A 27,844-nucleotide genomic window follows, 5' to 3' on the forward strand; every position below is an offset into this window, starting at 1 on the left:
AGAGCGCGGTACACGATGGGAAATGTAGTCTTCACTGCAAGCCAGCGTCTCTACCGTTATAGTTAGAATGCAAACGCTCCCTTTTTCGGTGGTCGTTGGAAAAACATACGACATTCACCAAAATTTTCTCTGTAAATAAAAAATTGCGGAATCCTATATGCCAACTCCAAAGTTTAAGACATTCTTTACCGTTCTGCATATCAGTGGGAAAGTAACGTGCGAGAACGGGAGCAGGTTCCAGATGTCAGGAAAAGCCCCGAATGTTTCACCGAAGTTCTCTATCTCAACATGTTACCAGATTTCCGAAATATGATGTAATGGGCCCTTTCATTTCCTAGCTCGGTTTTACCTCCTGCCTCCTTCCCATGCATATTTTTACATATGTAAAACGCGTTTTGAAAGTGACGGCCACAAGGTTAGTTATGAGGAACAACATTATTCTTGCACAGCACCTGATACATAAGCCCCACAGCTGGCCCTTAGCAGGTGGAGAAGGTTAGGAGGAGGAGTAGTGGTGGAAAAGTCACTGGCCTAAAACTGGGGTGGGTTGATGTCCATCCAGACTGCTATTAACTGCCCAATTCACTTCAGCTCTCCTGCCTTCAGTGTCATCTATGAAATGAGGGAATAATTAAAGTCCCTTCCATCTTTTTTTTTTTTTTTTTTACTTGTGTCCCGGCGCTTGAGGATAGAACCGGCGGACTGGAAACCGTCGGCACCGAAGACATGACGCCGAGGGGGCCGGAGACCTTTCCCTCTGCCTCCCTACATTACGGGGACCGGGACCGCACGCCCGACCCCCGCCAAGAAGAGGAGGGTCCCTTCCATCTTTATAACCGATTATGCTTCCTTTTGCTATGCTCTTTCATTCCCTTAGAATCGGAAAAATCCTCCTGAAGTCGACTGGACTCAGTCTTCTGAGATACTACCTACCCACTGGAGCTGTTGTGGAAATATATGAGATAATGCATAAAGCATTTGCTCGCACAGAACCTGGAACATGCTAAGTGCTTTATAAATGTAAGCTGTACTCCCTAACACTATTATTTCCCTCCAGGAGAATGTAAGGTAAGCCCCAGGAGAGCAGGGACCCTGTAGGTCCTGTTCACTGCTGTATCCTGAGCACGCGGATTGGTTTTTTTGGCACACCTTGAATTGAATAGTCAAAAGTGCCCTTCCCCTTCAAAGCTCCCTGGGAAGTGTCCTCGAGGGCAGAATGAAGGAATCACTAAGCTCCTTTGCATTTGTACGGCTCTTGCATCCCTCCTCCTCTGGAGTATGAAAGCCGGTTGAAGTAAAGACCGAGAATAACCCCAAAACAACTTTTGGGACGTGAGCCTAGAACCCGGGCCCGCCTCCGTTGTCATCTAGTGGCTCCGCCCGACCGTTGGAGATCCCGGCCCTGATTGGCTGAACTGATGCCTCCCTCTCCGGATGTGAGCGCCGCCGTCGCCATAGTGCGGCGCTGTACTCCTCGAAAGGTTCTTGTTAGGAAAGTGCCTGAGGCTCTTGTCCTTGCTGCTCTGTCTCCTGTTCCGGGAGCCCGGCGGGTCCGGGAGCCCGGCGGGTCCCGGTGCGGGCGCCGGCATGTGGCTGTGGGAGGAACAGGGGGGCCTCCTGGGCCCCTTCTCTTTCATACTGCTGCTGCTCTTGCTGGTGACACGTAGCCCCTTCAATGCCTGCCTCTTCACCGGCAGCCTCTACCTCCTGCTGCGCTTCTCCAGCTTTGAGCCTTTGCCCTCCCGCAGGGCCCTGCAGGTGCTCAAGCCTCGGGACAGCGTTTCTGCCATTGCCCACCGAGGCGGCAGCCACGACGCTCCCGAGAACACGCTGGCGGCTATTCGGCAGGTGAGCCCCCCACCCCCTCTCCTCGCGCCCCTCATGGGAGCTTGGATTTCTGCTTGTCCTTCCGAAGGTTCCCCAGTTTCCTTTTGATAGCCTTCTCAGTAGCCTATTCGTCCGCCAGGAAGGCATTGAAGTGGCGCTGGATCCCTTTGCAGTCTGGAAAGGCTCTCGACTTCAAGTATTTATAGAACACAGCAGGTACTACATATTTGCTGTGTGCCAGGCACTGAGAATACAGTCATGACCATGACAGAAGGGGTCCCTGCATTCACAGAGCTTGCACTCGAGTCAAGGAGACAGGCTCTAAACAAGTAAATACATAAATGAGACACTTTTAAGAGGGAAAAAAAGTGTAATGAAGAAATAGGGTAATGAGTTAAGGAATGAGTGATAAGACCTCCACAAATGTAAGCTCTTTAGGCCAAGGATCTATAGATTAGGTGGTCACTTTGTGGCTACCTCCTACCTTGTGGCCTTCGTATTATACTTGCCATGTCTTAGGTTTGGAAAAAATTTCCCTCAGATCTTCATATAGTTAACTCCCTTTTTCATTACAGTCTCAGCTCAAAGGTCATATTTTTAGAGAGGCCTTCCCTTGGCTGCCTTGTCTAGTGACTCTTACCTGCTTTAGCCTTCACTTTACTCTCTATTTTCTTTTTAAAAAACATTTATCACTATCATAATTTATATGTAACATATTTGTAGCCTATTTCTCCCCACTAAAATGTGAGGTCCATGATCCTTTTCTTTCTTTTTTTTTTTAGGTTTCAGAGCAAGGTTTAATGTATTCACACATCAAAGTTATTTTCAGAATCATAGAAAATTCCAAGTTATGCTGTAATGTCCTTGCAATCCATGCTGAGGGCTGGGGCTGTTCCAGATGTAGCAGGTGCCGAGACGGAAGCTGTTAGAACCACCAGTCAGCAGAGGGGTCTGAGGAGGGTCAGTTTAATTAGTGATCCTTCTTAAACTTGCCATTGATGTAGGGCACCCAGTCCAGAATCAGCCGCCAGTCTGTGGCCACACTAGCCCCACGGTGCCCATGGCGCCCCACATGCCCGCTGTGGGAATCCAGTTCTTGGCCAGTTCAAGGTAGCGCGGGCCCAGAAACTTGCTCAGCATCTCGACGAACTCCGCAGCTCAGGGTGACCTGGATTCCGCTTGCCCGGGACCGCCATGATCCTTTTCTTTCCTGCTCACCACTGATACATAGTAGACACTTCATAAGTATTTGTTGGAAGGACTATCATGTACAAATAACCAATAAGTCCCACGAGAAAAGATAGTCAACATTATCACCCGTCTGGAAAATGAAAATGAAAACCACAATGAGATACTGCTTCATACCCATTAGGATGTCTATAATCAAGTGTTGGTGAGGATATGGAGAAACTGGAACCTTTATACTACTGGTGGGAAAACAGTCTAGCAGTTCCTTCAAAGATGAAACACGAGTTACTGTATAATCCAGTAATACCATTCGTAGGTATATGCCCAAAAGAATTGAAATGTAAAAACTTGTATACGAATGTTCATAGCGTTATTCATAATAGTTAAAAAGTGGAAATAACAAAAATGTTCCTTGCTAAGGAATGGATGAATTAAATGTGAAAGGAACCAGTAAGAATAGCTATCTACTTAGCCCTGTTGGTTGCCTTGAGTGTTTATATTGCAAAATGACACTTGACATTAATTATGTTGGTGTTTTTGGACATTAATTATGTTGATGTTTTTGTTAAGGCAGCTAAGAATGGAGCAACAGGGGTGGAGTTGGACATTGAGTTTACTTCTGATGGGATTCCTGTCTTAATGCATGATAACACAGTAGATAGGACGACAGATGGCACTGGTCGATTGTGTGATTTGACTTTTGAACAAATTAGGAAGCTTAATCCTGCAGCAAATCACAGATTAAGGTAAGTGGTTAATTGTCACTTAAACATATCTTCTTCAGCTTTTGTTCGAGAACACAGACAGACACTGGCACCTTTGAGTTACATCCTCTGCTCCAGGAGGGTTGTTGTGTTTTATTTTGAACTGTATACAGGTTCCTTAAGTAATAAGGAGGTGCCAGGAACAACAGAAATATGGCATGAATTTTTTCATCGTTTTCCACTGAGGCCAAATTTGGCCTCAGAATTATTCTCAAGACAATACTGTGTCTAGTCACTAACATGACAATACTTTGTACTGTCATATAAATTATATATATGTATATATATATATATATATTAGATATATATATATATATATATTAGATATATATATATATCAGAGCAAGTCCTCTACGGTATTATTTGAGTCAAACTGATGACATATGTTAGGGAGCAAGACCTCAAATACTTCTTTTTTTAAAGCTAGGATCTTACAGTTGAAATAATACAGTTGAATTAGCATAAATTAAATTATGTAGAGTGAAATTTTATTATGTGAGAAAAACTGATTTCTTAATATATTAGGCACTTAACTTTTTATCAGAAAATTATGTATTAGAAAATTATTATTTTTTTAAAGATTTTACTTACTTTTAGATAGAGGACAAGGGAGGGAGAAAGAGAGGGAGAGAAACATCAATGTGTGGTTGCCTCTTGCACACCCCCAACTGGGGACCTGGCCCGCAACCCAGGCATGGACCCTCACTGGGAATCGAACTGGCAACCCTTTGGTTTGTGGGCCGGCACTCAATCCACACCAGGCAGGGCAGAAAATTATTTATTTTAAACATTTGCACTTAAATGAACAACAACACAGTCAATAGATTTATGTATTCATGAGAATTTTTCCTGCGAAGTTTCTATTAGGGCAATTGCAATCTTAAAATTAAGTCTGTGAATTTCCAAAGGTGGCATATACTCTGCCCTTTGGCAAATACTCTGCCCTTTGGCAAATAGAGTTACTATTAATTCTGTGGAAATTAAGTGATTTCCTAAAAATTAAATGATTGTTGTCCTTGTTGATGTTCTTTGGTCAGGAATATCTGTACTTTGGTTCAAGTTAATATAGTAAATTATCCTTAAACTTTAGTGTGGTTGAAGAAAGGAAGTTGGGGAAAACACTCTTTCTTTTTGTTTGGGAGATATTTGTCAAAAGTTTATTCCACTAAACTTGGGTCTTTTCTTTTTTTTTTCCCCTACAATGTGCTATGCCTTTTCTCTCTGACAGAAATGATTTCCCTGATGAAAAAATCCCTACCCTGAGGGAGGCAGTTGCAGAGTGCCTAAATCATAACCTCACAATCTTCTTTGATGTCAAGGGCCATGCAAATAAGGTACAGTTTATACCATAGATTTCGCTTTTTTAAAGACATCTTTAATTGCTAGTCATTTCCAAAACTATATGTTGTGTTACTTATTCTTCTTAAATTATTTTTATAAATTATATTTGCTTAATGGAAGTATACAATGCAAAAATCTGCATCTGTAAGGAAAATTGTAAACTACAGAATCTGTCAAACTTTTTAACCTTTGATGGAACCTTTTAACAACTCTTGATATTCTACAACCAGCACAAAATAGAAGAGTCGGGTTTCTCTTACTTATATAAAGCATTTGCCAAAGATATTAAATAAACAGTAAAGAGACACTTCCTGAACAGACTGCTCAAGTAACCTCGTAAAAGGAATTCAGGGGTTGGGCATGACCAGTTTTCCCTGTCCGTTAAAGGTCTTAGATGGATAACTAAGGATGAAATTTAGAGCTTCTGATAGCTAATAGGATATTTCTCTTTTACACCGATTTATCCCTTCTGTATGATTTCTGTCCCTTTTGTATAGGTTTGTTATTCTTTGATTTGAGCAGTTATACTTTTACCAGAAAATTACTATAATTTTTCAAATATGTTTGACCTTCCTAAATAAAATTTTGCTTACATTTTAGAGTATACACTTTTACTCATAAAAACATATTGCAATGGAAAGCACTGGGAAAATGTAGTTCAGATTACATTTGTTCTCTTATAATCAGATTTTCAAGTACAAATACTTTTCTCCGCATTTGGACAACTTGCGCATTTACCCCTAGCAATGGTTAAAATCAGTAATGACCACCTACTGGTTTAGAATTATGATGATGTCAGTTTTTTAAATTAATCCCAGGATATATTTGAAACCAGTTGTTAAAATGTAAAATATAAGCCTCAGTATATTTTCTAACTTTAGTACAGTAAACTCCTGTTTTTGAAGAAAAAGGGGAATGGTGCTCTGGTGAATTTATTATTTTGATAAATTGATAGTTCTAGGTTTTATAGGTGGTCTGCATTAGAATCACCAGGAATGCCTATATTATAAATACATGGATTTCTGGGCCACACTACCTAGAGAAGAAATTCTGGAAATGTCTAGGGTGGTGGGATCAAGGAACATTTATTTTAATTTCAGGTTTTGTTGATAATATGGCCCACGTTTGGGAACCCCAATAGGTCTTGCATGTCATCCATGGTATACTAACCTTTATGCTTAGTCTCTTCAAATAAAGAGGGAGGTTGAAGAGAGAAGAAGAAAACAATTTAAAAAATTTTTTAATTTAATTTTATTATTTTTTAAAGATTTTGTTTATCTACTTTTAGAATGAGGAGAAAGAGAGGGAGAGAAACATTAATGCGTGAGAGAAACATCCATTGGTTTCCCCTCGCATGTCCCCAGCTGCGGTCATGCCTGGAACCCAGGCATGCATCCTGACTGGGAATCGAACTGGCAGCCTTTCGATTCACAGGCCGGCGCTCAGTCTACTGAGCCACACCAACCAGGACAAAACAATTTTAAAAAAATTCAGCTATTTAAGCTTTCTGGTTGGGTGCTCAGCAGGTGGTTTGGGCAAGACTGGGTAGAACATAGTGATCTAACTCACTGTAGTGATAGTATGAAGGAACGAGTATTGGCAGCTAATTGGAAATGGTAGAATAGAGCACAGGAGCCAAGATGATGGACTTAATACCTCAACCTTGATAAGCTTCAGTTTCCTCATGGGAAAAATCTGAATAATAAAAGAAACTACCACGTAGAGTTACGAGAATTAAATAAAGTAGGTGAAGAGTTATTACACACAGTGCATGTGATAGTTCAAACAGCAGGAAAATAACTGGCTCTGTAGCTCACACCCCATCACATTAGTGAAGGGGAAGTGTAACATGAATAATTTCTATGTTATTTTTTCTTTTTTGGAATGTATTGTGACTTTCCAAAAAAGAATTTTGATGTAGCAGCATTATATTCAATGGCCAAATCTATTAATTCACTAGAGCTTACAAAATATCAATATTTTAATTCTATTATTTCTTCTTCATTTATTAGCTGGATTACAAAAAGAACTTTCTGTGCACCTTGGGAAAAGTTGAGAGACTTTCAGCTCTTCCCATTTCCTCCCTGTCCCGTTGCTTCTGCCTTCATGTTGATGATGTCTGATGTTACCTCTCAGTCGCTTGGACTGAGAAAATCTACTCTTTGCAGTTCCCAGGCTGGTGGCTGATGCTTCAGCTAGGAAAAGCAGAGGGTAATAGAGTTGTAGGTATAAAAAGACTTACTAGTGACTAAACTAGGGTATAGGGAAAAGATTTTAAAATTTTGCTTCTAACCTCCACTGGCCTACAGTTCTGCTATACTTTCCAAAAATATGACAAAGGGGATGAGCAAGATAGTAAAGCAGCAGAATCCCAACTTCTTTATCTTCTGCAGATGTGAGTTTAAAATGTATCCCAATGAATAATAGATTCTACTAATACTCCTTTCAATGTCCCTATATATTAGTAAACTTCTGATTCATTTGATATGGTTGTATTTAATATATAATAGTTATTGCCTAAGACTATTATATTTTAATCATTTTAAATACATTAATCTCTTCTGTTTTATTTTTTCTTTTAAAGATTTTATTTATTTATTATTAGAGGGGAAGGTAGGGAGAAAGTGGGAGAGAAACATCGATGTGAGATAGGAACATTGATCAGTTACCTCTCGTAAGCACCCTGACCAGAGACCAAACCCACAACCCAGGCATGTGCTCTTGACTGGGAATTGAACCGGTGACTGTTGGCTTTGTGGGACAATGCCCAGCCTACTGAGCCACATGAGTCAGGGCAAATCTCTTCTTTTTTACAGGCTACTGATGCTCTAAAGAAAATGTATATGGAGTTTCCTCAACTATACAATAATAGTATGGTCTGCTCTTTCTTGCCAGAAGTTATCTATAAGGTAAAATTCAGGATTTTTGTTTTACATAGTATTATATTAGTTGGTGGTGATAATAATAATGGGCTAAGTAAACATAAGACGTATGCCTGTTAAATTGAACTGAATCAGTTAAGAAACTCCTCTTTTAAATTAACAAGAGAAATTCAGGAGGGGGAATATACTCATACCCCAATTTAAAATATAATTCCTTTTTAACTTTTTTTTGTTTATAGGCTAATTCAGATACTTTGATAAATGTTCTCAGAACAGAAAGAATTATGCTGTTCTGTATCTCATTGAGTAACAGCAAAATATAGCTTTTAAAAAATAAAATTTCAAAGAACTTAAAATATGTATAAAAGTAGATAGTAATATAGTGAGACCCTTTAACCATGATCCAGCTTGTTTCATTCACACCCTCATTTAACTTCACCAGTATTATTTTGAAGCAAATCCTAGATATCATTTTGTCCATAAAAATTACATTAAGTATTTTTAAAAAGAGATTTCTTTAAAAACATAGCCATAATACCATTATTTCATCTAAAATCATTAACAATAACTCTGTAAGATCATCACATACCTAGTCAGCATATACATTTTCATTTTACTAATTATGTCGTGATGCAATTCAGCACATTCTTCTCTGTATATTTCTGTAAATAATTGGTAGTGAGAGCTAAAGGCTTGATTAAATTAGGTTCGATTGTTCTTGGCAAGATACTTTAATAGGTTTAGGGTATTTTTCCATCAGAAGGCACATAATGTCTGGCTGACTTGTTAGCAGGTGCTATTGATGTTAATGGCTAACTCAGTTTACTAAGGGTTGCAAAATGTTAATATTTTAATTTTATCATTTCTTTATGTATTAGCTAAATACTTCTATAAAAAGGAAGCCTCATCTACTATTTAGTTACCCAATAGGCAGATAAATGCTTAATCTTTCCCTGAATTTATCAGTTTCCAAAATGATGAGTTGCTTCTGTAGCACTCTTCAACAGTGATCAACAGAGCATACATTTAAAATTTTACATAAGAGTGTAGCCTGTCCACATATAAGCCGTCATTGAGATGAATAGCGTCATTGGGCTTTCAGATATTTGGATCAGAGTTTTCCAAACTTACTTGGCTGTAGAGGCTTTTAAAATGTGCATTATATTCCCTAGAGGAGCATAGAACACAGACTAAAAGAATTCCATCCACATCTCCCCATTTCTTCTTTGCCCTCTTCCTATCCCTACCCCTATTTTTTTCCTCTCTTCTCACACACTGCTCATCCCACGTTCCCACCCCAACCACTCTTTTCAGTTGTTTTCTCTAGACAAGATTAAAAGCTAATCAGCCTATCTTGAGATGATCTTAGTTCCATCTTCATTGAGTTCTAATGATCTCTGGCCAGAATTTAAACTGATGTCCAATTGAAAATTTTTTTCTTGTGACATTTTAAAAACTTGATCCGAGATTATAATTTTCTCATTTTGAAGATAGGGTTGCTGTTCATTTAGGATTGTGAAGGAAGTGTTCTTATTTATACTTATATTAAATGTTTTACATCCATCACATTGTTTTCTCAGAGGGTTTATGATAGAGTACTTACTTAGCAGACATGGGGGCCAGGGTCATACCAACCATGACCACCTTTCAGAATGAGTACATTGGCTAAATTTAAATAACCAGTGGAAGGTATTGGACTTATGATCATTATTTCATTTTCCAAAATTCCTTTTCAGATGAGACAAACAGACCAGAATGTAGTAACGGCTTTAACTCACAGACCTTGGAGCCTTAGCCATACAGGAGGAGGAAAACCACGCTATGATGCTTTCTGGAAACAGTCCATGTTTGTGGTCATGGACATTTTGCTTGATTGGAGCATGCACAATATCTTGTGGTACCTGTGTGGAATTTCAGCTTTCCTCATGCAAAAGGATTTTGTATCCCCGTAAGTTGGAAGGTGTTTTATCTTGTCCTGACACATTTCATGAATACCTTCTTGAAAAGAAAGGATTAACAGTGGACAGCCTGGTTTGGTTCCCACCCGCGAAGCCCACCGTGCCTTTATTAAAATGGAATGCCACTAGCTTCTTAGGTGGGAAGAGTTCAGGCATATTTTATTTCCAAAACAAGTTGATCAGATATTCTTGGTTTTAAGGGCATTTAAAAGAAAAAATAAATTTGCCAAACTGACGAAAGAGAGATTACATTTCCTTGTGATTGGCTCCCTTTGAAAACCAACATAGAATCCAGGTCAGAACCACAATGAAGATGTCCTGTGGGTGTCTAACTCATCTTCCATCTTTCCTCCCGCTCCCCTATACATTACAGGTTCTGCTCCAAAGTTTCCAAGAAACTTTTTGTTCCCTAATGTGCTGGCAATCTCTGAATCTTTCTTTTAGCAATTTTATAGATGTGTATTTCAGCTGATTACAATTTGTTTCATATTATTTCAGGCATATGTATGCATTTAACTCAATAAATATTTGGTATGTGACTACAGCAGTGCAGGGTGCTCTGTTAAGACTCTGGCCCTGGCTGCTGTGGCTCAGTGGATTGAGCGTCGGCCTGCGAACCAAGTGTTGCTGGTTTGATTCCCAGTCAGGGCACATGCCTGGGTTGTGGGCCAGGTCCCCAGTCGAGGGCACATGAGAGGCAACCACACATTGATGTTTCTATTGCTCTTTCTTCTTTCCCCCTCTCTAAAAACAAATAAATAAAATCTTTAAAAAAAAGAATCTGAAGATACTGTGGTAAAGAAAACCATGGTCTGTCCTGCTAGAGTTTATAGTCAAGTAGAAGAGATAGAGGCTAATATAAAAAAATCAGTAAATTACAGCTAAGATAAATGCTTTGTAGGGTAGAAAGTGTACATATACAATTTGACCTAGTTGTGGGAATAAGCTTAAACATCCCCAAGGAAGTGACAACTAAGCTAAGGTCTGAAGGGTGAGTAGGTATATAGTGGGGTGGGTTTGGAGATCAAGTCAGAGGGAGAAACATGCAAAAGTGTTGTGGCAGGGAAGAGCCTGATTCTTTTGAGGAACTGAAAACAATATTCTGCAGCACAGAAAAGAAAGGGGGAGTGTGGTTTAAGATGAGGCCAGGTACAGCCTCCAATATGACTTTGAGGGGGCTTCTTTAGCAAGCCACTGAAGTGTCTTAAACTGGAACAATGTGGAGGAAGTTCTCATGCTGGGTTTTGGAACGCTCCCTCTGATTTCAGTGCAGAGGCCAGTTAAGAGGCTCTTTCTTGAGTACCATACTTAATGATAATTACAGATTCCTGGGCCAAGTCGTCATTGTTCTAACAGATTTGTTTTTTTTTTTTTCCTCTTTCTCCAGGGACTACTTAAAGAAGTGGTCAGCTAAAGGCATTCAGGTTGTTGGTTGGACTGTTAATACCTTTGATGAAAAAAGTTACTATGAATCCCATCTTGGTTCAAGCTATATCACCGACAGCATGTTGGAAGACTGCGCATCTCAGTTCTAGACTTTTCCCCAGGGAGGAGACCATGGGTACAGAGATTGCCTGCTGGCCTCATGAAGGGTTACTGAAAAACCCTTTGTGCTAGCCCAAGCCATGGGGGATCAGGCAGCCAGCCTAGCAGTCGTGGGTAATTGCATTTTTACCTGAACCAAAGCAAATCCTGATGTTGCCACTGTGCTCCATGGAGAATGCCTGAGTTAAACACTGTTGTTCTTGAAAACCTGGGTCTGCAAAAAGGCACAACAGCCCCTGCCCAGGCCTAGCTGAGGCATACACCAAGACCCAGTGAGGATAAGCACAAATTGAGTTGAGCAGTTTGGGGGTGCAAATGCAAATGCATGGTAAATGCATGATCATTCAAAGTTGACACTTTAAAACTTGACACACGTAGGTAATTTACTTATTTAAAATATTTGCCGTTGGCAACATTTTCAGTGTACTGTACACGTCAAACTTGTTATCGTACTATTAAAATCATTAAAAGGAACACTTAAGGGAAAACTGCGTATCAAGCATCATATCCTAGGACATAAGGAATTTAAGGAAGTTGCTGTCAGCAATCCAGTGACCAGGGGAAATTCAGTGTGACTGGTAGGTCAGGGAAGTGTTGACACCAACCCGAGGTAATGTTTATGGTACTTATTTTGAAATAAGAACTACAGACCACTAGGGAGCAGAGTTGCACCCTTTCAAGCTGCTCTACAACGGGATTGGAGACTATCCAAGGACCTTTAGGCTGATCGTTTTTCATGAGAAAACTAAAACCAGTGGAAGGGAAGGGTCTTCCTCAGATAAGACACAGCTGGAAACAGCACAGCCTGGTCTTATTTAGCAGGCATGAGGGGGCAGGGTACCAACTATGACCAACTATGTGGTGGTTTAATTGTTTCACAAAAATCTTAGAGGTATTTGCTTTTTACTGATGAGGAAGCTGAGGCACTGCAAAGTTAGTCACTCAAGGTCTCAAATTTCTTGGTGCAATTGGGATTCAAGTCCAGGTTGATCTGACTCAAAGCCCCTGCTTGTAAACCTGCCCCTGCTCTCTGTCTACCTTTACAAAGCCCTTGATTACCAGCTCCTTCCCACTTGAGCTTCTGGAGGGTCTTATAGTGAACTTAAATAGCAATATTTAAAATGAAGTTGAGTCTTTAAAAAATGGCAAAGCTGCCTTTCTCTTTTAGCTGCCCCACCCTCCCTCCTTTCAGCCCTATCTATATGTATGTAACCTTAATCACAGGACCCGCAAGTAAGTCGTGATTTCCCTCCTGAGTCCCAGTAGGTCACCAGCCTCACACTTGCAGCAGGCAGGCCACCAGTCCACACAGCTAGATGGCTGTGAGAAGCAAACTGGTTTTTGCTACAGTTGGTGTTGGCAGGGGCATGTACATGGGACATTTTCAATCTATTTACAAATTTTTTTCTTGAACTTAAAAATTAACAATAGGACAAAGATTTATTCAATAAATGGAACACATTTATAAATTGCATGTATTTCCATGCTGCGTTATGACCAGAGTGGTGAGAATGACTCAAAGATTCTGTGGACTGAATTCCTGCTTTGACATGCCTTTGGAGACTGCACAACTGACAGGGAGGGAATTCCCTTCGGGGCAGTATAGTTAACATCCTTTCTGTGGTGTGCAGACCTTTTGAGAGCCAGTTTGCTGTCTCTTGACCTTTGTTCCAAATACATTTTGTTCTTGACTCCACCATACCCAATAGAGGATTTAGATCCTATGCTGGGGTTCAGCCATTGAAGAATGGAGAACGTGGGTGGAGAAAGATGTACATAAATACTACTATTAAGTACTTGGAAGCCTTGGTATAGGGGCTAAAAACAGGATTTGGGATCAGAAAAAGCTAAAACTGATTTCCCAATCAGCAATTTACCAGCTGTATGATGTTGGGCAAGTTCCTGGTAATTCATCTGTAAAATAAGGGCAGTATTAGTACTACCCCAGCGGGTGGCTGAGATTAAATGAAAGTGCATGCAAAAGTCTTGTTAATAACCAACATTCACTGTCTTCCATGTACTAGATACTGTTTCAAATGCTTTCCATGTGTTTACTCTGCAACAACACCATGAGGTAGGTACCATTAAAATATACTGAAGAAAACCAAAGCACCAGGAAGTTAAGTAGCTTGTCTAACGTCACACAACAGTAATAGGGTGAGGGTTCAGGCTCAGGTGATGTAATTCCAGAGCCCACCACCCTAAAACCATGCTTATCATGTCTGGTCCATACCTTTAACAATGCCTGCCACATAGTAGATGTTCATTAAATGCTGAAGGAATGAGTTAAGGGATATCAGTGGAAACTTCCTTGAGGAAATAGAGATACAGATAGAGTAAGAAGAAAATTTCAGTGTTTAGATAAATTATTCAGGATTCAGCAGCATCAAGGGGCCATCCAAAATCCCAATAGATAACATTCTAAGAACATCAGTACAGATAAAAATCCCAACTGCTGTGTATTGGACTGCACCTCTGTGCTCAGGATGCTGGAGGCAAGTAACATTGAAGAGCTACCTTAAAAGACTTAAAAAATCCAGTACTTACTTGATTAAACAACACTCAATTTATTTGGAGACTGGCATCTAAAATCCTGTTTTGACAGTTTCACCAAACATTCTTTTTATTAGATGCAAATTTCTAAATAAAATTACACAGATCATTTTCTAAAGTGGAAATAGTGCTTCAACAGGACAGTAAACCACAGCTTTGAGGACAACAAAGGTGTGAGTTAATGAAATGTTCCAAACATCCACTCAAATTTTCTTTAGCATGGAGTGATAGTTACTGTATGGTAAGGTAATATGATTTCTTTGATTGAAAGTCCTGAAGATTAATGACTTCGTGTGTTCTATTATTAAACTTTATGCTCAAGATCTATCTGCAGAACACCAAGTATTAAGGAGAGGCTGGATATCAGCAAGGCACAGAGGCTGCTGTCCTTTGGACATTTGTTCATCAGCTGTGGGGGAACTTGTTAGAAATGCAAATTCTCAAGAGCCCATCCCAGAACTACTGAAACTGGGCGGGGCTCAGGATCTGCTTTAATAAGCCCTCTAGGCAGTTCTGATCCATGCACAAGTCTGAGAACCACTGAGCTAGAGAAAACCTGAAGTCCTCGATTCTGCCGCTAACTAGCTATGAGACCTTAGACATATCACTTAACCCGTGTGTGCCTAAGTTTTCATCATCTGTCAAATAGATTATGACATTTGCACTAATTGCCTTATAGCAATAATGTTACGAGGTTCAAATGACAAAAGAGGTGTTTTTGAAAAACGTGTTAACAGTGTAGTACCATTTTTACAAAGAAAATAAAAAATGTGGACATGCTCTAAAACCGTACTACTCAGGGCATGATCCCCAGACCCATAGCGCTAAACAGAAAGACAGACTCTCAGGCCTCCTCCCCAACCTTACAAATCAGAATCTGCTTTGTAATAAGAGCTCTGGTGATTAAAGTAGGGAAGGCACCGAGTGGAGGAGAGTAACACTACACAAGTGGAAGGCACTACTCCTATCGGGCAGGTGCAGTCGTGAGCGAATCAGAGGCTCCTCTGCTCCACACTGGGGCTCCTCTTCAGTGGTCTGTCTTGCAGGTGATCAAACATGGCAATGCTATGGAAGAGTTTCAACTTGGAGAAGTTAGGAGAGTACCATGAAGTGCTGGTTACCATACAGAGAGACAATTCCTATTAATGAGCTGAATTCTTACCACCTGTCCTCAATTCAAAGATTATAAAAACATGCCAGTCTGTGCTAATTTAGTCACTCCTTTTATAACTGAACTTCACACAAAATCCTCTAATATTTTTAGACTCTTAAGAAATGAACTGGGCCATTCACTGAGGCCACTGGAAGGTTCAGATCCTGCAGTGTTTCAAAAGAGGCTATCTTTTTTTAACACTTAAAACTGCAGAGGTTATTCAGCTTTCAAGTGACAGTTGGAAAGCATGTGTTACTTTTATCATTTTGAACTAATTAAGAATTGGAAGAGGAGGATGGGGAATGTCCCCTGAAGATTTTGATGCCATATTATGAGCTCACTATTTGCGTGTTTAATAAGTGCTTTGGGTGGTTTTTATGGTCAGACAAGTTTGAGAAAAAGCTTGGTAGTTCTCAACCCTGGCTTCCTAATGAAACCATTTGGGGAGCTTTGAAAGAAAAGTATGGATGCCTGATTTAGTTCTAGAGCGGGGACTGAGCCTGGCTGTTGTTGGACAGCTCCCTATTTGATTCTGAGGGCAGCCAGCATTGAGAATCTTGATGCCTAAAGGGACTGTGGGAGAGCTGGCTCCTGTTATGGGCTGAACTGTGTTGACTCAAAATTACATATGCTGAAATCTGAACCCCCAGTACCTTAGAATGTACCCATATTTGGAAACATGGCCTTAAGGCAGGTGAGTGAATTAAAAGGAAGCCATTAAGGCAAGTCCATTCCAATCTGTCTGGTGTCCTCTTATAAAAGAACACCTGAAGACATAAAGGTCCACCAAAATGTGCGCCCACCAAGGGAAAAAACCAAGTGAGGACACAGCGAGAATGTGGCTATCTGCAAGCCAAGGTGACAGGCCTCAGAATGAAAACAAAACTGTGGACACCAACACTTTCATCTTGGACTTCTAGCCTCTGGAACTGTGAGAAAATAAATTTGTATTGTTTAAGCCTCCCTGTCCGTGGTATTTGGTTATGATGGCCCAAGAAAACTAATACATCGCCTATCTCAAAACCAAGTATTAAAAGCCCCTATCTCAAAACCAAGTATTAACAGCATTATCCACCAAAAGTGTGTGTGAGGCCTACAGACTAGATCTTTCTATTGTGCTTACACCTCCAGGATAAGCAGGGGCTTAACAGAAGTGGAGACCAGATGGAGGTGAATGGAGATAGAAACCCTTAGCATATGATGAGTCAGCAAAGAGACGCTTTCAGGCGGAGTTCACACTCATTGTAGAAGCCAGAGAAGCACAAACAGGATTAAGATGACAGAGGGGAAAAAATCATTTCAAACATCAAAACCACAAACAAGTTGTGGCCCAATTGTCCTCTGGGCTTTTCCTTCACAGCACCTATCACAATTATAATTATTGTTTAATTATCAAGTTCCTATCTAAATTAATCTGCTCCAGTAAGCATATGAGGGCAGAGACTGTGTCTTGACTTGTTCACAGCGTATCTTGTTCACCATTTGGCACATATTTGTGGAACGAATGAATGAATGAATGAATGAACACTACTAGCAACTCCTAGCAAAGATGATACTAAAAGGAATTAATTCAGTTGATGAAATCAATTAAAGAATAAACAAGTGAATGAAAAAGTGCATCTATGGCTCAAACTGATTGGGTGTTTGTGTTTCAAATGTTTTCTAAATTCAGTTCCAATTAGATTTTATGACAATGATTACTCAAGAGGAGACTCCCGCCACCTTGAGTAGTTCAGTAATTATACCTTTCTGCTGGACCCTTTGATTTTAAGTACAATCACATGCCTTTTGAATCATTTGCATATCTGCAAGAGAATGCTATATATGTGTGTGTGCGCATATGTGTATATATCCACATACATACATAACACACACACACATTCATTTATATTAATTCCGTATATATGTGTGTGTGTGTGTGTGTGTGTGTGTGCGTGTGTATATATATATATATATATATATATATATCACATACCACTGGTCTCATGTTTGGTTCAACATAAGACTTTGATGGTCATGTATAAAACCTCATAGGTCAGAGTTCCAGTCCACACACGTCCCACCCCTGTCCAATCCCAAAGATTCATGTACTTGATATGCAATTAAGTTCATAGATGAGACCTCTGGTTGTATTTTACTTTTGGGTAACGTGGGGATATTTTTAGTTCAAAGTCATGAACAAATGCAGGTTCCACAATTCAGAGGCATCATATCCGTGACAGAGGATCACAGTTTTATTCAGGGTGGACCACCTGCCTGAGCACCATTTTCCAAACCTTTGCTAGATCTGGGAGATCTGGGAAGAGACTTTTAAGGACCAAATAATTTGTATGGACATCTCTTAAAGATAAAATACATCATTCCCAGGTTAGCTCTTCCCAGGTTTTTGCAAACTAGTTAAAATGTTAAAACAGTCTTTATTAGAAAATCCCAAATATTTTATCTTAAAAAAAAACACAGCAATTCAAGTATAAAATACCAACAGGGAGTGGCCAATTTTATTTTAGTATTTACATTGTGGTCAGTTTCCACTCCTGGCAAATGGCAAATGGCTTGAATTCCTTTCTGAGAAGCTCCGAAAGGCCCAGGTGTTATGGAAAAAGTTGTTCCGTCTTTGTCTTCTTCCCATATTTGATTTAGTGTCTGGCTACTACAATAATCATCAGGCGTTTGAATTATCTTCCTGAACTGACCGCCTAAATCGCAGGTCTGGGTTTAACACAGGAAAGAGAAATTAGCACAGACACACACCACCCCATCTCTCCAAACTAGCCTTCCAGATCACTCAGCTTCTTCTGCCTTCCTTCCCTCCTCCTTTTAAGTTTTTTCAGCTCTGCCCCTTGAACTCCCGTCACTGGGTGCTGCCAGTGAATGCAGTCTCCAAAAGGATGAATTGGTGTGTTTGTTTCCTCCCCAGCATTCATTCCCCTCCTGGCGTTAACCACAGACTTTCTTGGGGAAGCCACTCTCCCCCTGTGGCCTGTATGGTTGTTCCACCTGTATCTACAGATGAGGCCTACATCTCAGATCTGGCCAATTGATAGAAAAAGCTGATAAAGCTGTCTTGCAATTATCAGGAGAGGCTACTTGAGAAAGGAGCTAACAATTGAACAGAAAGAAACCAGGTTCTTGTGGCATACTGTGAGCCCAAGCTTTTTTTTTTTTTTTTTCCAGCTCCAGCTTGTAAAGCAAGAATTATGGTTCTGTTCTTGCAATTGAACGAGTAACTGATATATGAGCAATTCTGATACTCTGTTTTGGGGTATACCATCTAGACAAATTAGATGTTCTTCAGTGCCAGTTTGGTTACTCACCATAAGCCGCTTCGTGTTCCCTGACATGCAAAGGGCCTGGCTCCTGAAAAAGAAGAAAACAGACAGCCTCACCAGCGGAAAATAATGTAACTCCAGGTCCTGCTGCAGAGTCAGTAAGATTTGTGAGCCCCCACAATTTTAATACTAAGAGGTGATAGATTAAGAACAAGGATCAACCATAAAAACATCTAAGATGTTTTGTTGTGTTTTTTTAGGGACTGTGATTCTATTTATTTTTTCATTCATTTCACAGAGCATTTGTAATGTGCCAGGTAATAGATTAGGGCCTGGGGCTGCAAGGGTATAGACCAGGTTCCTGCCTTCACAGGATTTAGAATTAAGCCTCTAGATCCCTGAATAGTGCCAGTAGTATTAATTACACAGATAGAAAATGACACAGCAGTCCCTTCTGACAAGATAGTAACTTCCAAAACTGGTGGCATTTGAATTAATGTGGGTTTACTGTTTAGCTGTACTTTCCAGGACACCAAGGAAGCCAGCATGGACTCTGGAACAGTGATATGGCAATATCTATTAACATTATCATGTGGATGTCCTGTGGCTGAAATACTAACATAAAATAATTATAACAAACATGGTCCATCACACACTGTTTTTAGTCCTTAAAAAAACATGGAAGCAACCCAAATGTCCAAATATGTACAGACTTGAAACAATGTTTGAGATATTAAGGGAGCATTATGATACATGTGTATAATATAGCCCCACATTTGTAAAAAGCAAAGAAAAATTTTATTTATTTATTTATTTGTTTATTTATTTATTTATTTTTGCGGGGCCGGGGGCAGGCAACAGATTTATTGAGGGGAAAAGGGGCAGGGGCTAGAGGGGAGAGACAACTCCCAGGCCGACTTGAGGGCCTGTAGGAGCAAGGAGAATGGGGAGCAAGGGTACGGGGACTCTCAGTCCTCCACGCAGGCCCGTAGGAGTCCCCTATTTTTTAATTTAAATTAAATGTTATTGTTTACGCTATTACAGTTGTCCCAATTTCTCCCCCTCCGTGCCCCTCCACCAATCCTCCCCAAACAAAAATTTTAGATTCATGTATGTTTGCAAACGCTTGGGGAAAAGATGCGGAAGAATATACACTGAAGCATTAATATAGTGGGGTGAGAGTTCAGGGCACTCTTCCTCTCAGCAGGGTATATTTTCATACACTTGGGTGATAGAAAAGACGTTTGCAAGCTCCATGAGGGCAGCACCTTTGTTGTGTTCACTACAATAACCCCAGCACCAGGCCAGGCATGGAAAAGTGCTGAATGAATGAGCACTATTTTTCAAATAAAAAATACAGAAATGTCTAAACATGGAAAGTGAAGTGTCCTTATGTGATACTGGTTCCTTGATGCCCTTTTCACAGAGAGGCAAGTGTGTGTTACAGGGACTCCAAGGGAGCCACCAGCCTCACCTCCACGTCTCTCCTTTCCAGTGTGGATGAGCTGGGGTTTGCTCTCTTCTCTGCATCCTGCAGCTTACTCAACTTGTCTATCAGGAACATTTTATCTTTGCCCTCCTGCCAAGAAGAGAAATGAAGACAAAAACATGGAGGATGAATGATGGTGTGAGGTTGAGAAGCAAATGTCGGAAAGGTTTATGTTTAGGCAGGTAGGGTCCATTGGATGGCTACTGCTGCCATGTTTTCTCTTGATGAAAGTAAAGAAGCATTTCATAGCAAAGCTAAAATATCTTCCAAAGCCTTCGTGAATTAGAGTATTCTCCGTTAAAGCAATTCTCCTAGTGGGCTTGAGTAAGCAGCCTTTTCTAGCATGCTTGCTAGAAGCCACTTATATGACACTGGCTGAAGGCCCAGGACAAATGCTTTATTTTATCCCCCTTCTTAAGCATTCTCTCTGCCCCAGAACCCTGTCTGGGAATCCACATTGCCTGGGCCTGCCCTGTCCTCCCACTGAATGTCAAACCTTATAGTTCTGCATCTAAGGACATCAAATATCTTTCATTTGTTAAAGTGATCTGTGTTAGTGGAATAGACCCTGTTAAATAATTCCCTAGTAGGGATGGGGAAGAAAGGAAGAGGATATGCCTTCCTCAGGAAGGTGAGTCACTTTCCTGTGAATCTGTTGCAGATAAGAGAGTGGTATGTTCCACCTGTGTTGAGGTGGGCTAGCAAGTACCTTTGATGGTCTGTCCAGTCTAGGCCAATCCAGTTCCAGTGCCCTTGTTTTTCCTTAAACTTTCACCAGCTAATTTTAGTATCCACTAGTGGATCTTGCTTACAACCATTATTACTGTGCTATTTGCTTCGTCTTGATTTTCTGTTCCCCACATTCCTTCTACATTTATTAATTGGAATTATTCTTTAATGAAGAGCTAAACTCGGGAATTCTTACTTTTTAACAAGCTCCTCCAGCAGTCTTGGACATAGCCGACATTTTTGGAAATCTCTCATATGCGGCAGCTGTTTCCTTATTCTAGAGTGGATTAGAATTACCTGGAGAGCTTGCAAAAATGCACACTCTTAGCCTTTCCCAAGCAGATTTTGACTCAGGGAGGCAAAACTGCATTTACTTAAGAGCACAAATTTTGGAGTCACCTGGTTCAAATCCTGCCATTTACTAGTCCCATTTCCACTAGCAAAGGATGAGGCTATTTAAGCATAAACAAATGACTAACTAAAAGACATCAAAATATACTTAAAGCCATGAATTCATAATGATAATTTAAAAATCCTCATTGGCCACATGTAGAAGGTTACTGTATACAGTGAGCTCAATAAATATGTCCAAGTTATCCTAACCCCAATACCCGTGAACATGGCTTTGTTTGGAAAACGGTCTTAGCAGATGTAATTAAAGCAAGGCTTTGGGGATGAGATAATCCTGGATGAAGGTGAACCCTACATCCAATGGCAAGTCCGTTGAAGAGAAGGAGAGACAGATACACAGAGAGAAAGGCCTTGTGAAGATAGAGCCAGAGATTGGAGTTACGAAGCCCTAAACTGAGAAGCACCAAGATCAGCCCGCTGCCATCAGAAGTGAGGAAAAGGGCATGGAACAGAATCTCCCTCAGGGCTTCAGGGGGAACCAATTCTTCTGACACCTTAATTTTGGATTTCTGGCCTCCAGAACTGTGAGACAATAAATTTCTGTTGTTTTGAGCCACCAAGTTTATGGTAATTTTTATGGCACCCTGGGAAACTAATACGGTAGGCATTTTGAAAACTGGAAAATAAAGGGAAAGAATGATGCATTTACTTTGCCTTTCCTATGTGAACTGTATTTCAAGGTAATCAAATTGTTGGTGAGTAAAAATTCTTCTCCTATGGAAGAATCCCAGCTAATAAATGCAGAAGAAATTCTAGATTTAGAGTATCCCTATTTTGTAATCCCTAAGGAAATACACAGATCTTCTAGGCAATAGTCATCGAAGGCTGCCAAATCCATTAGAGAGAAAGGCTGATGGGAAGCTTTATGATGGAAGGGTCAGGCTAACAAAGCATTGACCCACTGATCACTCTTAACATCACACAAAAAAGACAATCACATTTTAGCCCTGACTGGTGTGGCTCAGTTTGTTGGGTGTCTTCCTGCAAAGTGAAAGGTCCCGGTCGGGGTGGGTAGGAGAGGCAACCAATCGATTATTTCTTTCTAACATCAATGTTTCTCTCCCTCTCTTTCTCCCTCCCTTCCCCCTTCTCTAAAAATAAATAATAAAATCTTTTTAAAAACAATCACATTTTATATCTCAAATGCCAAAAAAGTGCATAGCATCATCTATGAAGTATTCTGGCTAAAAAGTTGAATCTGGATCCACGGAGTTCTCTAAATTTCAAACACCCGTTTACAGAAAATAAAAAGTAAAAAGAAACATGCCAAACATCACCACAGTTTCGAAAATCAGATTTATCCAGAACATAGGAACTATTACAAGACAATGACCTGGTTTCTTCTACAATAAATGTCATGAGAAGAGAGGAAGAGTGAACAGTTACAGATTGAAAGACACATAGAAGACACACCAACCAAATGCAACATGTGGCACTTTTTCAGGTTCTGATGTGAACAACTCTCCTGTAAAAAGACCCTTGATGGGAAAACTGGGGGAATCTGACCATTGACTGGAAATTAGATGATAGTAAGGAATTATTAAATTTTCTTTTAGGTGTGATGATTGGTATTGTGGTTATGTTTTTTTAAAGGTCTGTATATCTTAGGTATACATAATTTTTTATAGATAAAATGGTATAAAGTCTAGGATTTTCTTTAAAATAATCCAGAGATTTGTAGTGAAGGGATAGTGGCTATATGAAATAAGAGTCTACAATTGTTGATGATTGTAGGGGGTGAGTAGTAGGCAGATGGGGTTCATCGTACTAATTTTGTTTTGGAATATGTGTGAAAATTTCCATTATAAAATGTTAAAAGGAGGGAAAGATAACAGAGGGGCTCAACAGAACTTACATTAATGATCTGTTCATGGAGCAGTCTGATCATAATCTTCCTTCCCTCTGTGATCTGCCAGTAAAGATAGGTGATGATTCTGGAAGAGAAGGGAAGAAAGAATAGCAGACACTTTTGCCAGTGTTTGGCAGCCTCTGCATTATAATTGACTGAAAAGAAACTGGAATATTTGCTTGAGAATGGATTTTGGCCCAACTACGTCCCTGAAAAGTTGTGTCTGATTGAGTTCTAGGTTGAATACATTATAGCAAAATGCTTCTCACCATTCTGCACATGGAATCACCTGAGCGATGGTAAGAAAGACTCATGCTATGGCCCCTCCTCAGGTCAATCAGTTGAGCTTTTCTGGCCATGGGGACAGACACTAGTATTTTTTAAATGTACATGATTCTAATGTGCAGCCAGAATTTATGAATCTGCATAGTGCTATTCAAACTTCAGTGTGACACAAATTTCCTGGGAATTTATTAAAACAGAGGTACTGATTCTGTAGGACTGGCATAAACCCTGAGATTCTGCATTTCTAATGAGCTCTCAAGTGAATTAGAAGTTTGAAGGAGCAAGACACTAGGAAAACTCTCCATTTTAAAGAAGCCAATGGTAACCTAGTATTGGGGATGAGGGCCTGACTGAGAGCCATGTGTCACTCTACATAAGGAACTGTCATCTCAAACACCATTAGGGCTGGCCTTCCAAAGAGGACAGCCATTAGTCAGCCACCCAAGTATTCATGCAGGAAAATGAGCCCGGTCCAGGCAAATCTACTTTTTCACAAGAAGTCAGAAATTGATCTTTTTCTACTTGAAAATGAAAATACACTATCCTATGTATCAACAATGGCCAACCCATTTTAATGTCACAATCTCAGGAAGAATCGTACATATAATTATCCTAAGCATTCTCATATCCATTTTTTTCATTTTATTTTCATGTTATCTCTTAAAAGGGATGGAACAGGTATTGCTTTCTTCATAAAACAGGCAAAAAAAATGCACCCCTAAGATAAGGAAATATGAAACATTAAAAAATAAAAAACTGAAGGGCAGATTCAGGATCATCTAAAACACTGAGCTATGCTGTAGTTTTTTTGCTTTTCTAACCAAACATCCCTATGGCTGTCCCCATAGTAAAGTATTTCCCAAGGTGCCCTACTTACAATACAATAAGGGTGAGGATGAAAAAGAAGTGCACACTTCCAATGAGGTTTCGGTAGATCCAAACCACCCACAGGTAGCTGGGCCTTTTACTCAGGGTGTCGATCCAACTGTAAATGGAGTGAATGAAGAAGGGCAGTCCTCGAAAAGGGCCACAATCAGCTGATGGTTTCAATCTGGTAAAAGAAGGAACAGAAAAGTATCTCTACTGTTCGACTCTGGTCTACTTTGTTCTACAATGAGGGTGTTCTTTCTAGGCTCTGAAACTAGCAATTCTTGTCTACTTCACCCACATCCTCTTTCCAAAGGAAACTCTCCTTCTCCCAATCTCAGCCAGTATATTTTATCCTCATGATCCATACTCTGAGGACCAGCTCTCAGAAAGGAGTATCACCTGATCCAACAGTAGTCAATCCAAAGACCAAGCAATAGCCTCTGTGGTACTGTGACTCAAAGAAATGAACTGGGCAACCAGGTTCTCTTCCTTGAGAACTCGAACCAAGAAATATGAAGAGGTGACCCTCCCACCTATGGAACCTGAAATTGTGGCAGTGGTGGCCACCTGCAGTTAGTTGTTATGAGCAAGCAGGAACTAGAGGACAATAAGGAACTGATTAGGAAGAGATGCAAAAGAGGGTAGCAAGTACAAGGTGAAACAGAGTAGCCTGCCCTGAAGTTTCATTAACTGCCAGTGGTTCCAGTTGAACATGTATCCTAAAAATCAACTTCTTTGTTTGTTCATTTATTCATTCACTCCAGGTTATTGCACTTGTACCAAGCATTGTGCTAGATTCTAAGCCCTGGAGAATCCACAGAAAATAAGACAGATATAGTACCTGTCCTCTCAAATTTATGTTCTAGTGGGAAAGATGGGCAACCAATGAGTCAATAATTAAACAAAGATTCAAACAAAGGCATTTCTAACTGTGAACTAGGGAATGAAGAAAAAAACTGATCTGAGAGAAAGCAGACAAGGATGGTCATGACACTCACCCTCTCTCCCCCATAGGATTGGAACCTTCTGCTGCCCTCTGCCATCTTGGAGATGACCTCTGAGTCATTAGCCAGAGGGTGGAAAGAAGGCCCCCAGACAAAGGGAGTGGGAGAGCTCTTCAAACAGAGGACCCTGCTCCATGTGGGGAGGGGCTCTCAGAGTCCCAGTAATGGAGGGAGAGCTGTGGGGTCAGAAGAGGATAGAGCCAATGGGCTTCAGGTTGGAGAAATAGGAGAGGGCCTGATCAGACATTTTTGACATAAAACATGATGAAAAAAGTAATCATTTGGATAAAGGGCAGCAGAGGGCAGCAGAAGGTTCCAATCCTATGGGGGAGAGAGGGTGAGTGTCAGAGATCAGAGGAGACATAGGGAGTAGGGGAAGGGCCTTTCAGTTTATTTAGATGCAATCTCTTCTCCAGGTGGAGGAGCTGTCTTTTCTACATTGTGGGAAAAACGAGGAAGCTGTGTCAGCCCTGACGGTAGGCACCTAACTCAGACATATTCCCTCCCTTGGTTGTAGTGTCTGTTGGTTAGCAAGGGAACTTGGGGTTAAAACACCATATGAGGCATGTCTTTTTACTGATGCTTTGGCATCTGGGCCTTATAGATCCTGGAGAGACTACCATTCCCAGAGCTAGCCTACAAAGCAAGTCTTTCGTACGTAAACCAACCAATCCAGAGCCCGCATGGTACTCCCCAGCTACTCTCTCAAGCTCAACACCTTGGGCCACTATTCTCCTGCCTTAATCACTGCAGGGTCATGTATCCTGCAGCTCCACACAGCCTAGTGCCTCAATGCCCCAGAGCCTGCTGAAATTATTCAAATTAGCAGTCCTAAACCTGCTTATCCTGCCTGGCCTGTTCCTTCCCATGGAAACCACAATAACTGCTCTTGCCCATCTTTCCCCATTGCTCCTTCTACCTCCTGAACTACACTGGTGCCTTCACATGTGCCCCCTTCACCCTTTGTAGTGTGGTGTCCCCCCCTTTTGGGGGCATCTGTGAGTATAACAAATTATCTTTTCAGTGGCAGTCACCTCCTGATTTGCTGGCTTCATCACACCTGAATAATAATAAAACCTACATTTTAAAGCACCCACCACAGCTCTAAGATCTTATCCTAAGGTGGCTATCTCTTACCTCCAGATGGTGATGGCCAGGGTGCACAGGACCCCAGTGAAGGACGGGAAGAAGAGCAAGAAGATGAAGAAGGTCATCATCTGTGAGGCCCGCCAGGCTTTACTTGGAGGCTGGAAATTCATCATCAGGCTGATCTAAAGAGAAAGAAGTAGACATATACCATCTGTGAGGAGGCAGAAGGGCCCCAGCCAGACACCGCTTCCTGATACCCTTCCCAGTGCCCCCAACCATACCTCCACACCCAATTCCAACCACCACAGGGTCACATGTGACTGTCAAGCTGATTGGTTTCAACTTCAGACTGACTCACATTTTTGACGTAAAACATGATGAAAAGAGTAATCATTTGGATAAAGGGCAGCAGAGGGCAGAAGAATGTTCCAATCCTGTAAGGGAGAGAGGGTGAGTGTCAGAGATCAGAGGAGACACAGAGAGTGGGAGCAGATATGGGGTGTGGAGGGAAGGGAAAGAGGGTGTTATGGACTGTACTGCGTCCCTCGATAATTCATATATTCAAGTTCTAAGCGCAGTACTTCAGAATGCGATTGTATTTGAAGACAGGGCCTTTAAAGAGGCAATTCAGGTAAAATGAGTTCAGTAGGGTAGATCCTAATGCAATCCTCTGAAAGAAGAGATTAAGACACAGATACACAGAGGGAAGACGACGTGATACACAGGGACGAAATGGTCTTCTCTACAAGCCACGGAGACAGGCCTCAGAAGAAACCAACCCTGCAGACACCTTGAGCTTGGGCTTTTAGCCTCCAGAACTGTGAGAAAATAAATTTGCATTGTTTACGCCCCTTGGTCTGTGTTTCTTTATTATGACAGCCTAATAAACTAATACAGAGGGAGACTGCTTTCACCCCTGCAAACCAGGAAAATTCACACCATACCCAGTATCTGCAGCTACTCTCTTCTCAGCTCTGGAAAAGGGATTTTGCAGAGAACCAACCCACACAGCCATTAAACCACCAGAGGTCCATCAGCAAGCCCTAACCTAGGTGTCCCAAATGTGGACATGCCCCCCTCCTCCCTCCAAGGCATTCAAGAAGGTCTGCAGTCCTGCAGGGATAGACAGTGAACTGCCTCAAGTTACAAATGAGAAGGCATTCCCTCTTCAACTCTCCTCAGTGCTCCTGAGCCCAAAAGAAGTTAGCTCAGTTTGGTGCTAGAATTTCTTCAACTCCTAACACTTGCCAGCCTCCCATTTTGTTGAAAAAAGGAGCAGGCTGTAGACTAAGAGCCTTCGCAGACAGCAGCATTTAGTTAGAATTTAATGACTGCTTATGATGAGACTGATTTTATTTTTCAAGTTCCTCACAATTTCTGTCAGATGACACTGGTTTTCTATTTGTAATTGTAAAATAAAGACTCCTTTAAAATGTATTTAAGCTAAAAAAGGCAACTATTTTTAAATATAATATTAAGTAAAAAAACAGCACAGGTGCTATATAGATATGCCAAAAATAGGCAGGCTGGTGTACAAAAATCTGAAGTTGCATTTTACAGATGAAGATACTGAGGCTCAGAGAAGCTCAGTGACCTAGGTGAGGAGCAGAGCCAGCCCCAGAGCCCAAGTTTCTTTTT

At 40.8% G+C, this 27,844-nt stretch overlaps 2 protein-coding genes, 1 non-coding gene and 1 pseudogene across 5 annotated transcripts in view; 1 reads left to right on the forward strand and 3 right to left on the reverse strand.

Annotated features, from left to right (window-relative positions):
• Positions 1 to 668: 668 nt before the first annotated feature.
• LOC150009188 (small nucleolar RNA SNORA57) lies at positions 669 to 817 on the reverse strand. The gene has a single exon (XR_016511541.1). It is a non-coding gene; the product is annotated as a small nucleolar RNA SNORA57 (small nucleolar RNA).
• Positions 818 to 1,446: 629 nt separating this feature from the next.
• GDE1 (glycerophosphodiester phosphodiesterase 1) lies at positions 1,447 to 16,174 on the forward strand. Of its 2 annotated transcripts, none has more exons than XM_090276943.1 (6): positions 1,447 to 1,848; positions 3,586 to 3,761; positions 5,008 to 5,113; positions 7,937 to 8,029; positions 9,739 to 9,950; positions 11,348 to 16,174. In XM_090276943.1, the coding sequence occupies exons 1-6, from the start codon at positions 1,588 to 1,590 to the stop codon at positions 11,493 to 11,495; spliced, it is 996 nt and encodes a 331-aa protein (XP_090133069.1). In that variant the 5' UTR covers positions 1,447 to 1,587; the 3' UTR covers positions 11,496 to 16,174. The 2 variants fall into 2 exon arrangements, with proteins under 2 accessions (XP_090133069.1, XP_090133070.1); XM_090276944.1 differs by having other exon boundaries at positions 1,793 to 1,848; positions 3,590 to 3,761.
• On the reverse strand, positions 2,598 to 3,038 carry LOC150009190 (cytochrome b-c1 complex subunit 10 pseudogene; annotated as a pseudogene).
• A 1,508-nt stretch (positions 16,175 to 17,682) lies between the features above and the next one.
• Positions 17,683 to 27,844, reverse strand: part of TMC5 (transmembrane channel like 5) — a 68,713-nt gene continuing 58,551 nt past the window's right edge. For both annotated transcript variants that reach the window (XM_090276950.1, XM_090276949.1), the window contains exons 16-22: positions 26,565 to 26,640; positions 26,255 to 26,388; positions 24,121 to 24,294; positions 22,965 to 23,043; positions 19,955 to 20,059; positions 18,526 to 18,568; positions 17,683 to 17,920 (exon numbers count right to left, since the gene is read on the reverse strand). In XM_090276950.1, the coding sequence (XP_090133076.1) occupies positions 17,874 to 17,920; positions 18,526 to 18,568; positions 19,955 to 20,059; positions 22,965 to 23,043; positions 24,121 to 24,294; positions 26,255 to 26,388; positions 26,565 to 26,640 (658 nt within the window). In that variant the 3' untranslated portion in view covers positions 17,683 to 17,873. The remainder of the gene's footprint in view (positions 17,921 to 18,525; positions 18,569 to 19,954; positions 20,060 to 22,964; positions 23,044 to 24,120; positions 24,295 to 26,254; positions 26,389 to 26,564; positions 26,641 to 27,844) is intronic.

Source organism: Furipterus horrens, unplaced genomic scaffold (assembly GCF_987537825.1).
Source record: "Furipterus horrens unplaced genomic scaffold, mFurHor1.1.pri manual_scaffold_5, whole genome shotgun sequence".
NCBI classification, from domain to species: domain Eukaryota; kingdom Metazoa; phylum Chordata; class Mammalia; order Chiroptera; family Furipteridae; genus Furipterus; species Furipterus horrens.